The sequence below is a fragment of the Notothenia rossii genome (assembly GCF_949606895.1).
Source record: "Notothenia rossii genome assembly, chromosome: 7".
Classification (NCBI taxonomy): Eukaryota; Metazoa; Chordata; class Actinopteri; order Perciformes; family Nototheniidae; genus Notothenia; species Notothenia rossii.
The window spans coordinates 33,787,472-33,805,539 of NC_136905.1; the positions used below are offsets into that span (position 1 = coordinate 33,787,472).

At 40.7% G+C, this 18,068-nt stretch overlaps 1 protein-coding gene across 1 annotated transcript in view; it reads right to left on the minus strand.

Annotated features, from left to right (window-relative positions):
* Window positions 1-17,309, minus strand: part of gask1a (golgi associated kinase 1A) — a 44,332-nt gene extending 27,023 nt beyond the window's left edge. Inside the window, exon 1 of the mRNA XM_079693977.1 lies at window positions 17,005-17,309. Coding sequence (XP_079550103.1) covers window positions 17,005-17,115 — 111 coding nt within the window. The 5' untranslated portion in view covers window positions 17,116-17,309. The remainder of the gene's footprint in view (window positions 1-17,004) is intronic.
* Window positions 17,310-18,068: the final 759 nt, after the last annotated feature.

The window sequence follows — 18,068 nt, forward strand, 5'->3', positions numbered from 1 at the left end:
CCTTATTTGTAAAGCAAGCGTCGCTCTGCCAAAGAAAGGTAACGTGGAGAGGCATTATCGGAGTGTTCACAAGGCATATGACAGCGACTTCCCTCCGAGTAGCGAGTTGAGAAAGAGAAAGGTCATGTATTATTGCTACACAAACATTATCTCTTAGTCTTAGTGTCGCCAACTCGTTTCTAACATGCAAAAAGACAAACAAATGCGTCTATGGTCGGTGTATTTTCTATCTTTCCAATCCAGAAGAGATCTCTCTCTCCCCCGTCTGTTTGCAAGGGGGCGGGGCAGTTTACACACACGCAGCTGCTACATGCAGCAACACACGGAGGAGATGGTGGAGAGAAGCGCTCCAAGGTGTGGTTACATGTTACCCGTCTTGAGGTGGACAATGCTCGTCACCAAAAGTGTTTAGCATGTAAGGGCGGTAACACGAGCAATTTGTCTAAACATTTAGCAAAAGTGCACCACATTCAGACGGAGGAATGCACCGGGTTCGACTGTCTTTCTAGTAGCTCTGTAGCCCCATCCACGAGTAACGTTTCCACGTCAGGTGTTATGTATGCTAGCAGCAACACACGGAGTTAACTACATTATACAAACATGGGTTAATGATTAGACTTAGTAACTGAGTTATTTATTTTTGTTAAAGTTTCAGCTATTCTGTTTACAGTTCTGTCATCACATTATTTAATACGATTTGTTAAAACATTGTTGTTTCTTTTGATGTGAAATATTATTTATTTAATTCAAATAAAAAGCAATGTTAATTTTGTTCACAATTTGTTCAGTTAATTTAATAATATATGTATTTTTGAATCAAGTATTCATCTTTATTGTCTTCATTGTTAGTTTCCACATGCCTAAAACAACCTCAAACTAAATCTAAAAGTTGATGGCTAAATAAGAGCGTTTGAGAAATTGTGCAAGGCACACAGCAGTAGTCCGAATAGTCGATTAATCGTTTCATTAATCTATAGATTAATCGATAATCAAATTAGTCGTTTGTTGCAGCCCTATTGTAGTTATCCCATGTAAAAATAAAACGTGCTATTCAGCAACCCTTGCAATTTGGGATTTTATTTTTGGTTGGTAGACCTCGGTTAGCTGGTCATTTCAAAAGTAGCTCACCAGCCAAAAAAGTGTGGGCACCCCTGGCTTAGACGTTAGGTTACCTTATTAAGAGTAAAAAATAATAAAGGGTCCATTAATTGTCAACCTGCCAAGACTAAAGTTACTGTCTGGTGGAAATTAGCCTGTTACTGTCTTTAAGACTTTACATGGTTTACATACATAATAATAACATGGTTGTAACATAATAGCGTAACATACTAATCACAGTGTTTCCCACAGAATTGTATTCTATTTGTGGGGGCACCGCACCCGCCCCCCCCCCCCCCCCCCACCGGCAAGAAAAGCCAAAGGCCCCTTTACCTATTCGGGTGCTCCATGCATCCACCCCCCCCCCCCTCAAATAAGAGTGAAACACACCAGAGTTGAGGATCTGTGGGGTTTATTCTCCCAAAAATATCATTTACAATTTACAATTCAGGCATTTAGCAGACGCCTTATTCCAAAGCGACTTACAATGACCAATTACAGGGACATTCTCCCTGGAGTAACCGAGGGCTAAGTGCCTTACTCAAGGGCACACTAGTAGTGGTGTTCCAGGCAGGATTTGAACTCGCAACCTTCCGATCATCAGCCCACCTCACTGTCCATTAGACCAGGGGTTCCCAAACTTTTTCAACATGAGACCCAAAACAGAAATATTGTGGTCCTAAGGGACCCAAGCTCAAAAAATGTCATGATTTTCCATAATATCTACAGTTATAAACAAAGAAAAAAAAAACGATACAAAGAGGAGTTTTTAAACGTTGGCTTCACAAAAGATGTTAGAAATGGAGAGGAGCGGCCTCAGTGTGTTTTATGTGGAGAGGTGCTCAGTAACGAAAGCTTGAAAATGAATAAATTGGACCGGCATCTCCAAACAAAACATCCTCTGCATCGGGACAAATCGAAGGATTTTTTTATCTGCAAAGAAGAGTCTTTCAAGAAGCAGTGTTTTGACGGCGGAAAAGTAAGTCACTCATTTGAATCATTTGTTTTGTGTTTTTGTGAGTTTGTCAGGGTCTGTTGTGAAATTGTTTCGTTAATGCAAAGTTGGATGAAATGGTGACTGAGCCCCGGAGCGGACCGCCAGCTGCGCGCTCTCACGCGTCCTCTACTCGCTCCCGCGAGTCCACTACATTCTGCAGCGGCACAGAGCGGTGTTTCAACTTTTACTAGCCTGAAATGTTGTTAAAACGGCCGGGAGAAAACAGAGAAACAATAACCACAGGAAGATTAGAGGGAAAGTGACAGGCAGTATGAGAAGGAAAGCGAGAGAAAGTATCAGCTGCACGGACGTGACTGCTGCAGAGTGATGCACATAGGAATGCATATGGGGTTATTCCCTATCTTTATTCAAGAGCATGCACATTTGAGAGCATACTTTATTGATTTCACGTTCAGAATATGTATTTCTTTCCCTCAAACCCTATCCTCACACTCAAATAGTGCCTGCTTGCGCTTAGATTTGCTCTGCTTCTGCTCAAACTGTACGCTTGCACTCAGATATATTTCTGCTTACAAGTTTCCTGTGTTCCAGTTTAAAACCTTCTCCTCGCACTCAGGCTGTTTCTGTGCGCTCGTGAAATGTCTGCTCTCAGATTTCTTCTGTGCGCGCTTGGATCTTTTGTGCAACAACCCTGTCAAAATCCCTCTGTGGGGATTCCCCACAGTATTGAGTATGTAAGTCGCTTTGGATAAAAGCGTCTAACAAGTAACATGTAATGTAATGCGCTATAAATGCGGTTGCCAGGTCCACATTGGGTATACAGGGTACGCCGGCTGGTGTTAAAAATCACCCAATAACCCAGCATTGTTAATGATAATATCTTCTCTGTTATTTTCAGGCATTCAAAGGGAACAGAGGGCCACTGAGGGCATCCTACCAAGTCAGCCTCCACAAAAAAAAAGTTAATCAGTTGCCAAGTGTTGGAGTTTCTTTTTCTCTCTCTCAGAGTGTTTTACAACAGCTCTGTTCATTTAAAAGTGTTTAAAACATGTGTGTACATAGTTTTTGATCTAGTGACAAACTTAATGTTGCACTTCTTAGAATTTAAATGTGGTTTCACCTGTGATGTACTGTATACACTTGACTGCACTTCCTAGTGTTTTGTCCCTTTCTGTTTACAACATGTTTGTTCTTTGTTCATTTAAAATAGTTTAAAATTGTGTGTACATAGTTTTTGAGCTAGCGACAAACTTAATATTGCACTTTTGATAATTTTATAATTAAAATTTGATTTGTACTGTATATACTTGACTGCACGTCCCATGTTTCGTGTTTCTGCTTTGATCCTTATTTTTTCTGGGCAAGCTCAAAGGGAAGGTTGTTATGGTGAGAAGCCTAATTGCTGCGATGCACTTTTATAATTAAATAAATATTTTTATTTACATTTTAAATTCATGGTGTGTTGCATTCTTTGTTTATAACTGTAGATATTATGGAAAATCATGACATTTTTTGAGCTTCGGTCCCTTACCACAACATTTCTGTTTTGGGTCTCATGCTGAAAAAGTTTGGGAACCCCTGCACTAGATGATGGCACCGTTGATCATGGTAACTTTTTAGAGATGATTGTTTTGCTGGGAAAATATGATGTGTGTCTCAAGGAACACCTCACTCACAACCATCAACTACATCATCACCACCATCCAACGCCTAATGAAGGCCACCATCGCCACTGAAGTCCGGGAATCTGGCATGTATTCTGTCCAGATTGACACCACACCACACATCACAGCCCAAGATCACTGCTCTGTTGTCATACGATATGTGACAGACATTGTTCATGAGCGACTTGTTACTGTGATTAAATGTGAGGCATCCACTGGGCAGTACTTTGCCAAACTTGTTGTGAACGAAGTGCTGGACACCATGAAACTGGATGTGAGGCAGTGTATTGGAAATTCCACCGATGGGGCCTCCAATATGCAAGGCCAATATAAAGGCATCTCTGCACTGCTCACCAAAATGTCCCCCACCCATGTCCATGTATGGTGCTACGCACACATCCTGAACCTCGTCCTGGCAGACACAACACAGTGTGTATTGGCAAGTGGGTCTCTTTTTTCCCTGTTGAACAACATCGCTGTCTTCATCAGAGAGTCCTACCAGAGGATGAACATCTGGGAGAAGGAGAGCAAAGACCCAAGACACAGACGTCTCGCCCCGATTGGAGAGACACGCTGGTGGTCCAAAGACGTTGCTGTGACTAAGGTATTTGGCTCTTTTGGAAAGCCAGAGAATGCCCTGTATGTTGATGTCCTTCATACCCCCTCCGCCATTCAAGATGGACAGACCATCAACGCCACTGCACGGGTCAATGCACGTGGATACATCCACCCGGCTTCTGAGGTATGAAACAATACTTACAGCTCAGATCTTCCTGAGAATTTTCCAGGTCACCTCACCAGTCTCAAAATACCTTCAGACAAGTGGAATGGACATCCTGACAGCTCATCGGATGATTGTGGCTGCAGAAACACAGCTGAAAGATATGACCAGAGACTTTGAGAAAGTCAAGACGGCGGCCGCCACATTCGTCCAGTGGGCCAACAATCAAACAGAGGAGCAGAGTGAGGAGACTGAGTAGGAGGTTGAGGCCGCTCTGCCACAGAAACGGGGTAGAAAGAAGAAAACCATGCCTGGAGAGATGTCCAAGGATGACGCTGTGACTGATGCTGAAACATCATACAAGATTGATGTCCATAATCGAATCATGGACATAGTCACAGGAAGCATGCACCAGCGCTTACTCAAAAATGGCACTTTCTATGCTGATTTGGCACTTCTGGACCCAAAAAGATTCAGCCAGGTAACATCTTATGCCGGTGGTTTCCCAGAGGCAGCACTCCAAGCATTAAGCAAGTGTTTGCTGCCATTTGACGAAAGAGCAACAGTGGCCAATTTACAGAGTGAGCTCATCAGCCTGGCAGGACAGTGGAATAGGTTGAAGACATCTGTATTTGAGGAATACACAACCAAGACAACAGAGGCTGGGCCAGAGGATGCTGAAGATGAAGCGGAGATGGAATATAAAAAGTGCTAATCTTGCAAGGACTGCCCATTGTGTTGCTATCGTATCCTTAAACAGTACAACCTCCTGACAAATGCATACCACATCATTGGCCTTGCATAGAGGTTCCTGCTTACCCTGTCTGTCACACAGGTAGCATGCGAGCGAAGCTTTTCAACACTAAAATTCATCAAAAACAGGCTCAGGAGCTCGCTCTCTCAACAGAACCTGGAGGCCTTTATGCTCATGGCTGCTCAACTAGATGTTTTGAAGATGCTGGATAGTGACCAAATCATAGACGGTGTTGCAGAGAAAAGTGGGCTGCTGCAGAAATGACTAATTCAGTGAGGTAATAATACATTTACATTTATTACTATGTGACTTACCAATCTTGACACTAATACATTTGTGATTATTGCAGACTATTAAACAACATTAAAAACATGACATTTGCTCTAATGAAGGCTTCAGGTGGATATCAGTATCACTTCGATAATGTGTACATAACATGCATATGTTTTGTCTCTCACCCATAGGCCACCCTATTTTTTCCAGAGGGGACTGACTTCGACAACCTTGCTCCCAATGTCAAAATCAACCACTTGAACCCAGCCTCCTCCATTTAAAAGCAACACATGAATGAGCTCACTTATAGACCCAAAAGGGTAGAGAGGAAAGTATTGACAGGGCTTATTGTTTAAAAGTATGTTGCCCTGCCCTCTAGTGGTTTGTTTTTTTGTGTTTGTGTATACAGTAGTATACAGTATTGTAGCGAGCCCTGGGTTCAGAGGGAGGGGCTTGCATAGGGGAGGGGGGGGGGGGCTTGGCAGGGAAACGGGGGAGTGGCTGCACCCGTAGGATAGAAAAGGGGGAAGTGACGTCTGACTCAGAGGTTGCGCGGCTGTGGAGAACATTCTGTTACTGAGTTTAGGCTAGTTAGCTAGCAGCTTTATTGTTTTGGGTGCAGTCACTTTTGCCTCCACTTGCTGTTCAAATAAATGTTCAAATAAAAAGTAAATCTGTTCACAGTTCTGTTTCATATGGGTGTTGAGAGATGTATCCATAGATGTAGTCCCTAATTTTGCTCTCAAAGTGCACCAGATTGATGCATTTAACTTCAACATTTAAAAAAAAATCTTCCTGGGGGAGCATGCCCCCGAACCCCCCTAGAGGAGGTGAGGCCCACCACCTGCCCACACCCCCTGTCAAATTGTCCCACCCACATTGAGAATGCTTCCTATGCCCATGTTTTATTCCATGCGTCAAGTCAAGCAAATTGGGTCCAAATGTTATTGCATCAATGATATGTTAACATTAAAATCAATAAATATATGCTGTAGCTATTTTGCTCTAGGCAACTCAAGGGCTCAGGTAATGTGATTACTATATGAATAATGGTCCAAAATAACATTAAATGCATAGGGTTAAGTAACATACTTTCGTCGCCGGCCGATACATGCCGCACATTAAGTGGCCTGTCTGTCAATTAATCCCCGGGCCACTTTTTCCTCCCAGTCCGCCCCTGGCTACTACTACAGACGGTGTCACTACGTTGGCGGCTGTGGCCGTTGTTGAAGCCTCTTCAGGCTCCGCATCGGCAGGCCTCTCCCTCGGTCTGGAGCTGTCAAACTCGACCCTAACGCCGCTTACAACCGGCCAACTAAAAGTTGTTCCGTTCACGTTGTCAATTTTAGACTCCTTCGCTTCTTTGCTTGTGAATTCAAAAGCTGCGAGGCTTGGCTGTTTTCGTTTCGGCGTATTTTTATTAAAAAGCCAGAGTTAAAAAATATATCAATATGAACATTTCAAATACCGTGCCGTCATCGCCGCCGTAACCATAGTAACGTAAGTAGCGTAAAGCATGCAGCGCCGTCACATACAGATGGCAACACCCAGAAATATTCACAAATATAAGACAAATATTCAGAAACTGTAATGAACAATATCTATTATTTATTTCAAGAACTGTTATTTACAGAAACTCAACATTTCTAATCTGTGTGACACAAATATGCACAATTGTTTTGGGCTCCCGCTATTTATCTCAAAGTCAGCCTTCAGGGGAGCTCCCCCCCCTCTTTAGGGGAGCCAAGCTCCCCCTGGCTCCCCCCCATTTCGAACAGTGAAAGACACAATGCATTCACATGCATGAAAGCTACGGTAAAGAAGATAAGGCAGCATGTCTGGAGCAGGAGCAAACATGCCTGATGTAGATCTATACATTACATAGTTGTGGAAAGGCTAGATGTACTCAATCAATAGGACTTCCTACGATATTCATTCTCTCTCTCACTTCCCCAGCAGCCTCTAAAATGCTACTCTTTTAATTGACTTTCAGGCTTCATGGCACTGAAGTCCACTCCAAATGACCTCTCCTTTAAATTACATTGTATAAAGATAGGGTCTAATTGCCAAAGACTATTCAAACTTCTATCAAAATAAGTCTCTCCTGATTAAATGATGATCAGATGTGATATTAGCCAGCAGCATTTAACATTCACCCATCTGGAATTACACATGTGGACAAGCCAATAACTTAGTTAGCATACATACAAATTATACAGTACGGACATCACCCTGTGTGTGCCTTCAGATAATTCCATTTATAGTGCACATTTATTGATGTATTTGAATGATGTCCTGTGGACAAGCGTATATCTAAAGATCTCGCAGAGAAACTTTGTGAAGAGGAAACCTTACACTGCTCTTCCTGCCCTGTTTCCCATCAGCAACTCTCTCCGAAGAAGCAGTGGATGAAATTACCAAGGTGACATTTGGCATGGGTTAAATTACCCTGCTCTTTGTGAGGAAAGTTAAATGTTTCTGTGGTGTCCAGGCATTTTTTCATCCTCCAAGTGAACGTTTTGTGTTTCTTTCTATGGTTTATCAAGCCTTTGTACATTTGTACCTCTTCTTTGGTGTTGTGCATTTGGGTCTTGAGCCTTGTATCATACTAACAATTTATAATGAAGAGCAGTCTTTTGGGAGGGTTTAATCTATTACAATAAGTGAAGTGTTTCAAAAGGTATTGCTGCTCTGCTGAACAAATCAATGCACTTTCTACTTCAGAATGTTTATCACCAAATACTGTATATACCAGCCTTCCATTAAAGCAGGGGTGGGGAACCTTTTTCCTCTCAAGGGCCATTTCAATTTTTACAACATCCTTCGAGGGCCGTACAAATTATTGAACTCAACGTCTGCTTAAAAAACTCAAATCAAAGCCCATTCAATTCGCCTTTCTTTCATGCTGTGCAAAGAAAAAGCAACGTCTTAATCCAGATATTTGACCATGACCCGCGCATTCATGCACAGAAAGATATGGACACAAGATGTGTGCAAATGTATTTAGTTTCATATCCATGTGGACATGATTTAAGTGTGTACATCTTTTTTAAATGTTGAAGTTAAAAGCATCAATCTGGTGCACTTTGAGAGCAACATGAAGAGATCTATGGATACATCTCTCAACACCCATATGAAACAGAACTGTAAGCAGATTTTTTTCTTTATGGATATTTTACAAATCACTCCCCTTTTAAACTGTATTCTTGTTTATTAGTATTCTAGTCATATTAGTATTGTATACCTGTTTACTTTATTCTCTTATTTTTCTATAACTATAATGATCATATAAAGATGTGCCTTTACCTCACTGGTTGGAGAAAAAGCTTCTTATATTCGTTAGCATAGCTAGCTAACCAGATGCTAATAACAACAAAGTTATTGACTGTATGATCAGTATGACAGATGAACAGATCGCCACTGAGCTTACAACTACAGACACAGCCACGCAAAAACTGCGGCATGTGTACAGCTCCTTATGGGTACTGCAATTTGTGAAGTCCCGGCCCGGAGCCGCGTTCTGGTGCTCTCCGTCAGAACTACACTCCTGTCTGACGAGACATATACCACGTGATGACACGTTAGGCTCGTGTTGTGTTCAAGGACCCTGAACTTGGCCAGGAAAAACAAGCTTGTTTAATTATTTTGCGGTCTAGATTTCTTGAATTTTTTTCTTTTTTGCGTGTGTTTATAAATTACCTCGAGGGCCGTACCAAATGGTCTCGCGGGCCGTATACGGCCTGGAGGCCGGAGGTTCCCCACCCCTGCATTAAAGCCTCACACCATTATTATACTGTATATCATAGAGTCCATCAGTGATCTTTTACTAGAACCATACTTAAGTTTTAAAAGCCATGCTATCAGCTTTGTGAGGCAATGCTAACATGCTGATGTTTTTTATACCCTGGGCAAAGGAATAAAGGTTGCAGTGCTTTATGTTCCTCATCTCTGTGTGTGGAGTTAAGCCAAGACATATGATCACATTTCTGAAAGTAATTACTCTCCATATGTCGGCAATGGGCGTGCTCATGTGGTTGGATATATTCCCAATTGCACATTCCACAGTTCTCCTAAGAGAAAGGTGGAGCATGATCTAGATTAGAAGATTTGCATGGCCAAAAATAACCAGGGCTGACATTTTAAAATAATTTGCTGACACACAAGAGACACACTTAATATGGGTGTTATTCAAATTACATTTATAAAAAAGACATAAAATGACACTGTGGGTAAACATGAAGACTATCATAGCTTGCAGAACCACCAATTATTCCTTGAAACTAGGGCCGGGACTCGATTAAAAAATTGATCTAATTAATTAGAGGCTTTGTAATTAATTAATCGAAATTAATCGCATTTTTAATCACATAAATATTTGACCTGAGAACAGTGAGAAGCAATTTTTTTCACATGGATTTTAGTATACCATTGAATAATGACTGAATACATAAGCTTAAGCAACAAAACATTGTTTATTTTTTTCAAGGTGGCACTTAACCAAGACCAACAGAAAAGTGCAATTTTTGCCATAAAGTGTAGCAATAGCATATTTAGGAATATAGTACATTTCAGAGATTCAGGTAGCCTATAGGTAGGTAGACCTTCTGTAAACTATAACACTTTTAAGTACTACTATTTTAAGTAACACACAATACTTTCAAGTACATTCAGAACATTGGAAACCCTGACTATTAGAAAACATCTCTCTGTTGCTTCAGAGGCCATAACAGACTTTGTTGATTTAAAAAATCTAATCAATTTCAGTCCAACTCTCTCAATAACCTTGGCCAAAACAATAAACAGTTCAACATAAAGTGCCAGTTGCACCAACAACGTAATAAATAGTTCAACATAAAGTGTACCATTTAAAATAAAATAAAAAAGTGCCAGTGATTGACCTCAATCCCTCCTATTCTTCCAATATCCTGATGAAAAATAAAATCTCTCTGTTGCATAGGCCACTGTTTGATCAACGCGAATTGGGTGTGGGTCCTTGTACTCCGAGTCGGGCTAACATCCACGCTAGCTTCCACGCTAGCTGCTATATGTTTTGCATTGAGGTGATACTTGAGGCTTGATGTGCTGCGGTGATATGCAAATTCCTTTTTGCATAATTTGCAAACAACCGTGCTCTTATTGACGCTTCCATCCATCCGTTTTTTTAAACAAAATGTCCCATCCACGGGGCCAACCAAAGCGGTCTCATCAGCTTCTTCGTTCATGTTTGACTATTGTTCACTGTGGATTGTTGTTGTCTGAAGTCATGAACGTTAGTTGGTGATCCAGTATAATCGATACCCCTGAAACTCATCCAGTGAGAAACGTTCCGCGGTGCAAAAATAAGTGCGATTAAAATGCGTTAATTTTTTTAACGCGTACATTTTTGTGTAATTAATTCATCTTAATTAACGCGTTAAAGTCCCGGCCCTACTTGAAACGTATTACGTTTACATTCCAACCCCTGATATCACACATTTAGGTAGGAATCTACCTTTATCTTTGTGAGACTATTAACCTTTCATGTCTGACTTCTCTGCAGTAGGCGTTCACTGTGGCTGTTTTTTGTTCATAGCCACAGAGCCGGCCCGACCCATTAAGCGACATAAGCGGCCGCTTAGGGCCCGGCAGCCACTAAGGGGCCCCCTAGCAACAACAAAACATTTTTTTAAAATGTTTTATTTAAAAAATAAATAAATCTCAGTACACCGTCGCCCTGATAAGTATGTTTAATTAATTGTGTTAGTATGCCTAGATTGCCTTATCTCAAACTCATGTATCATATTATTGAGTATATATATATAATACATATAATACATAATATAATACATTAAGCATGCTTTACCTGAACCTCATCGTGACACAAGAGAGGACGGCAGGATTGTAATATCCCGTGTTCAGTGAATGCAACAGAGGCAAGCCACCAGACCAACCAGAGAGTTGAAAGGAAATAAACATCTGTCTTATTGGCTGACAGGTACCTATCATGTGAGCTGTGACAAAGTTTAAAATAAACTGTCAGTCGGACTCAGAGTTTTTGAAGATGGACATAAGAAAACATTTCTTAAAAAATACGACAATTCTCAAGTGGTGGCTCACACAACAATCCCAGAGCCACCACTTGAAGCCAGGTAAACAAGGTATGTAAATGTCAACAACACCTGAATTTAAATGTGCAACCTCTTTTTGTGACAGTTTTTTGCTAGAAATTATAATTCTTCTGAATGATATTCCTATTGACAGCTAGTTTCTATGTGAACTTTAATAGATAGACAGCCAGAGAGAATAAAAGAAAAACAGTTATGAAATACTATATGACAAAACAAGAATACAGTTTAAGTGATTTGTTAGATATCCATAAACAAAAATCTGTTTACAGTTCTGTTTCATATGGGTGTTGAGAGATGTATCCATAGATCTCTTAATTTTTCTCTCAAAGTGCACCAGATTGATGCTTTTAACTTCAATATTAAAAAAAAAATCTTCCCGGGGGAGCATGCCCCCGGACCCCCCTAGAGGAGGTGAGGACCCCCCTAGAGGAGGTTAGGTCAACGGTGTTTACATGCTTATTTATACAATATGTGTGCTTATGCTAACATCATAAGACAAACGCTGGTTCTGTGTTGTGTGTAGTGAGAACGCGCTAGAGTGAGGGGGGCCCCCAAGCCAAAGCTCGCTTAGGGCCCCCAAAAGTCTAGGGCCGGCCCTGCATAGCCAAATACATCTTTAAAGTCTGTTTCCCATATCTTCATAATCAAAACATTCATCTGTCCTGTGCTGGTGTAACCGATGTATAACTTCACTTGTTTATATTTCGGTAACATCATTTTTGTCCATACTTTCTTTGTAAAACTTGTCACTGCTACTTTATTTTTTAGATACTTTTATTTTGAAAAGTACGTTTTATTTTGGTACTCTTGGCACCGGCACATTTCTGTAAACTCCTGCTACTTTCCTCAGTAAGCTTCAGGCCCGATTGAGGAGAGCTAAGTGGAACGAGTGGTGTCATAAATGTTGTATTTGATATGTTAATAGATTGTTTAATTTTACACTTCACACAAGCCAAAGTTTGTCGCAGTTAATATCTATATTTTTCTGTGTGTAACTGTAGTTTAAATAATGTGCAGCGCTTCAAACAGTGTTTGTGAGCTTTCTAAAGTTTAGCTATGCTAACCTAACATGTGGGTGTTTGGAAGAAAGCTGATGAAGTCATTTCCTGCAGTAATTATATGCTGTTTTGCACAGGTATGTGGGTATTCTTTTTGTGTTTTGTAATTGTAAATTGTATTTTTTGTTTTGCAAGTGTAAGTTAATGGTTACATTTTTATATATTAATTTACAAAGAAAAACCGGTTTGCCACCATGGATAAATGTATATCTGTTAAAAGAACATGTTAATTATATTATTTAGAACTCAGCGTATACTTTCCTGAGTTAGCTTGAGGCCTGACTGAGGAGAATATTAAGGTAGAAAGCTGATGAAGTCATTTCCTGCTGTAATTATATGCTGTTTTGCACAGATAATAAATCCTGGTTGGCAAGAAAGAAGTCGTTTGCATCCGATAAACACAACACAACGCAGAGATCACATGCGGCGTCAAACCAGACCGGTTACACTGGCATCGTTAGAGCCATCCCTGTGTTTAATTCTGAATGAATCGAAGACTTAGGAATCCTTGTCTCCAAACTTTAGTGACAAATTTACCAAACCTGAGTTGAGTTTGTTCCCTAACAGCTCATCCCGTATAAATGGTGAAAACACCGGAGATGGTAAACCATGTGGATGGCACTGAAAGCGGTGTGACGACAATATTCCCATTGAATAAGGGGGAAACCCTCTTTTTCCGTTTTTGTATATTTTTGTGCTTTGCCTTATAAATGGTCATTTCTTTACAGTATAATCAAGTTTTACACATCCCATAAATCAGCACAACCTCAACTAATAATATATGTCACTCATTAGAGACTAATATACAATATAATATGGGATATTTGCCCATAAAACATTTTTCTTATAAAACGGAGCTTGAATTTTGTACTTATTTTATTAAAAAGAACTGCTAACCATAACATTGAAAAAAACATTCAACACAGACAATTGCACACATTTATTATCATTGTATCATAATTGATTAGAAGATTTTAACTTCTTCTGTTCATTAGTTATGCCCATTCTTTTGGGCAGTGTTTTTGCAAGGAATTGTAAAATAAATTGTCAAGACTACACATGATATATGTGACCCCCTCTCTATCCAAATCCACTTCCAAGAGGAAAGCTGTGTCACCAACTTCTGCGCACCCAAGCCCCGCCCCGATCAGCCACTCCACCCCTGGCAGAACAGGACCCAGCCTCAGGCACCACAGCCACCAGTGTGCACCAGTCGTGGCCACACAAGCAGCCGGCGCCCCCTGCCTGCGGTTTATGCAGACATTTGAAACATTTGTGTCCCACATCTCAAAACATTTCATCTGTCCTGCACGTGCGTATACCGTAATAACCATCCCGTGTTCAACTTCGAAAGAGACGTCTGTATGAGTAAGTGGGTCTATATTATAAACATGAACACCTGCTGCCTCAAAGACTGAACAAACTTCAGATTGGGATCCCAAACTCACAGTTTTTGAACCCTCTGGCAAATGTACCAAATCGTTGGAGCTCATTTGCTAACAGCTCATTGGGTATGAACAGCAAAACACCAGAGATGGCAAACTGTGTGGATAGCACTGACAGCGGGGAAACTTGGATATTTAAGTTCCTGATAAACACACCGCCTCGATCAGCTGATGACCATGCAGCTCATCTTTCATGAACACCACCACTTTGTTCAATCTCGAGGCAAACAACACACTGTCAAGTCCTACCGGCTCACTGACAGCCAGTGGCGGCTCCAGGGTATGGCTGGGGTAGGCTACAGCCATACCAAGAAATGGCTTAGCCCCACCTTGAAAAATGATGTTAAAGTAAGCAAAAAGAAGTCCACCAACTTGCACCGAGTAAATTGCACAGACAGCAGTTAGTAATATTGATTTCAGCAGCCACTTGTCTGGAAATGCCGAAGACTAGAAACGGATTTGAAAACTTTTGTCACGTAGTGATCGTCTTCTCAATAAAACATCTTTGCTAATATCTTCGGGCCAATCAGAATCACGATTACGGCATGGTGTTGTTGCAGGAAGTCCCGACGGGGAATACTTTTGCGGTAGAACTACTTTTTATACATCCATGGATACAAAAAATAAGGCCCCACGGTTTGATGATTGATAGGTGTGTTGGCTGTCTTTCATTTTGACACACAGAACAATGGGGGCTATCCACCCTTATCCACAATGTAAAGTAATTCACACAGCCTCTTCCCTCTTCTCTCTGTGAGGAGCAGCAGGTTCAGCTTTCAGAACAAAGTAACTAAAAACAAAAATGACATAAATCTTTTTAAATATGTTGTGTAGTAATAGATTTATTTATTTTCTTCTCAAGAGAGTACCAGAATGTGTATTTTATGTTAGTATTTCAAAAAATCTCCTGCAGGGGTTGGGTTTTCAGCACGTCAACTCTTTCCCCTGTGGGGAAATCGCAGGATTGGCTCCAGGTCGCCCTTTTTCTTACTACTAAGACAAATTTGCCTTTTTATTTCATACAGTTCAATTTGGATTGAGACAGGGAAATAATCTAAACCTCACGCGTGGCGTTTCACTGTCAAGGGGGGGCGATATAGCGTGTATGTAATTACATTGCAAATACTGACTTGAGCCCCACCACTGTATGGGTTAGCCCTACCATAGATTACCCAACAAAAATACTCTGGAGCCGCCACTGCTGACAGCCAGCAGAATCTCCTCCACAGCAACAGTGTTATCCTGCTGGACTACGGGAAAAGAGAGAAGAATAAAACAGGAGAGCAGAGAAGAAAAGGGGAGGGAGGATAAGAGAAAAGAAAAAGAAGAAAGGAGAAAAGAAAAAGAGAAGAATGGGCAGAGCGTTCTCTTGGTTGCCATGTGGCGGTGGAAAGCAGGAGTCTGTCTGCTCTGCGTCTGGAACTAATTTGAAATGTGAGACTATAGCGACTGCTCCAAAGACAGGTGATAGTCAGGAGATAGGAAATCACTGTTTTGACTTGCCACTAGGGTTGCAAAATTCCGGGAATTTTCAAAGATGGAAACTTTCCATGGGAATAAACGGGAATTTATGGGAATAAACAGGGAATTTTCTAAATTGAAGGTTGGCTCTTCATAGGGAACTTAAATATAGTTGGGGAAAGTATATTTTAGCTTAATCTTGACTAAAACAAACAGATGCCATTCAAGTACACTTGAATATCCATGCCATAGCACATTGCTTACTGCATGGCTATTGAGACCACACCCCCTACAGGCACTGTGAATTCCTCCATCACATGCACAGATGATTTCGAGAAGACTGGATCACACTTTTGAGCCCAAAGCACAAGACAAATGAAACCACATTCTTTCATGAAACATTTTGAATGGGACTTTGTGGGGATTTTTGGATGGGGGGTGCATTTTTGTTCATTTTTTGGTTTGGGGGGATGAGTAATATTTAACCCAACATTCCTGTTTTCGTTCTTCAATGAAAAAAATAATTGTTCAATAAAATAATTAAAACTTGTTCTGTTCTACTTAAAAATAAAATTCCCCAGCTTAACTTCCCATTGAAACTTTACGGAAACTTTACGCCCCTTTGCAATCCTACTTGCCACCAAGCTATTTTCAGGCCTCTTTGCAAAAACTGTGCAGATTGCAAATGTCAAGCAACAGAGGGATTTGTTCTATAAATATTAACATTGGATTACCATTTGCATAGGATCACAGAGCTTGTGCATTTTCTTTCCTTTTTTATTGACTGAAATGAAAGGAAACAAGTAGTAATGACTGTCCACAACTAGCCTACTTTTAAATTACATATTTTGCATAAACAGCCTCATAATAAAATGGTTAATATCACATGGCTATCCTGCAGAACTCTTGCTTTATATTTTGCTTATCGTGATTTGAACGAATACGTGTTAATTGCAGGTGGGCACATTAACCTTGTTAAAGCCTAAAGGTAATTGAATCATAAAGGATTTTTAAACTTCTTCAACCGAATATAGACATTTGTATAATCCTGTCAAAACTGTATCACATATATTTGTATACTCTTTTTTGACTTGGGTAGTTCTCAGGAAAGTAAAACAAATGAAAAAACGTATTGCTTTCTTTTTTGGAAACGTAATTTGTCACTAATGTTTTTACTGTCATCATGCCTTTTGCACAGAAAATGATAACCTTAATTTGTAAAATGCATAGGTCTGGTATGATCTTTTCAAATGAGCTAAACACATACAGTTGTTGTCCCTGGTTATAGCCTATAGGCTTCAATAACACTGAGGAAAAACATGCATGTTTCACCGCTTTACTGCTTTGTAGGGTACGGGTTAGCAGAGCGATATCTGAGCTCTGCTTACTCAGCAATTCGCTCAGTGTCTCGGGTTGTTTCATGCTGCACGTCTGAAGGGGAAACGTTAGTCTGAAACAGGCTTACCATGGTTCCTAAGCCCTGCCGAGGGCATTCCACTTCAGTCTCTTCAGGTGGGTTTAACGCCAACACATCCCGTGGAGCGGAGCCCGGGGACCCCCGACAGTCACTGGTCATGAAGTTGTAGCCGCGCGTAAGTCACTCAACTACTTTATTTTGGAAAAAATATTTCCACAGGTCAGTGCAAAAAGGTCCTCAGCTGCACAGGTAACATCAGCGTAGCCTACTGTCATTATCTTTGCTACAGATTTAAGTTTGATGAGCAGGCTGTCGCGAGCCCAGCCTCCCTCCCGCGGGAACCCGCTCCTCCACGCGACCGTCTGGGAAAGTGATTTCAAAGTAAAAGCCACTGTGTTTATGCAGGGACGTAGTGAAATATGAGAAGTCTTCCCCCTCCACATCATAGCGTCCCCACAGCTGCAAGAAAACTTAAGGAAGACCTGACAAAGGAAAGACTCTCGAAACGTTGAGGGTCAGACAGACAGACATGACAGAAAAATAGATGGACAGATAAAAAGATGGCTGGGAAGACGAATGGACAGTGGTGGACTGTAACTAAGTACATTTACTGTAGCGTTAAGAAAGCTTACTTAAATATCTGCCACAACATAAGTACACTGAGTGCAGACGTCGATGTCTTCCATTATCATTCATATCGCATCATATCACATCATAATGTATCATATATCCTTATCTGAGTCAGCTTCTTGAGCCGTATCTGCAGTGGCGGTTCTAGACCGATTTGACTGGGGGGGCCACTGGGGGGCCAGTTATTTTCTGAGGGGGGCACAATAAATGCAGGATGAAAAAGAGAACTAGACAGTATGAAGTAATTGCGCATAAGAAAACAATGCAATACAGTTATTGGTATTTGTTTCAGTACACTTATTTATTTCAGATATATCTTATAGTTATTACTGTTAGCTTCAGCTTAAGTTATAGTACAATTTTTGCACTAACACCATATCATATTTATATAAAAATAAAGGCAATGAACAGTTACATCTCTACTTTACATCTACAATTACACGGATACAATAGTTTAACTCACCTTCAATTATCGTGGTAGT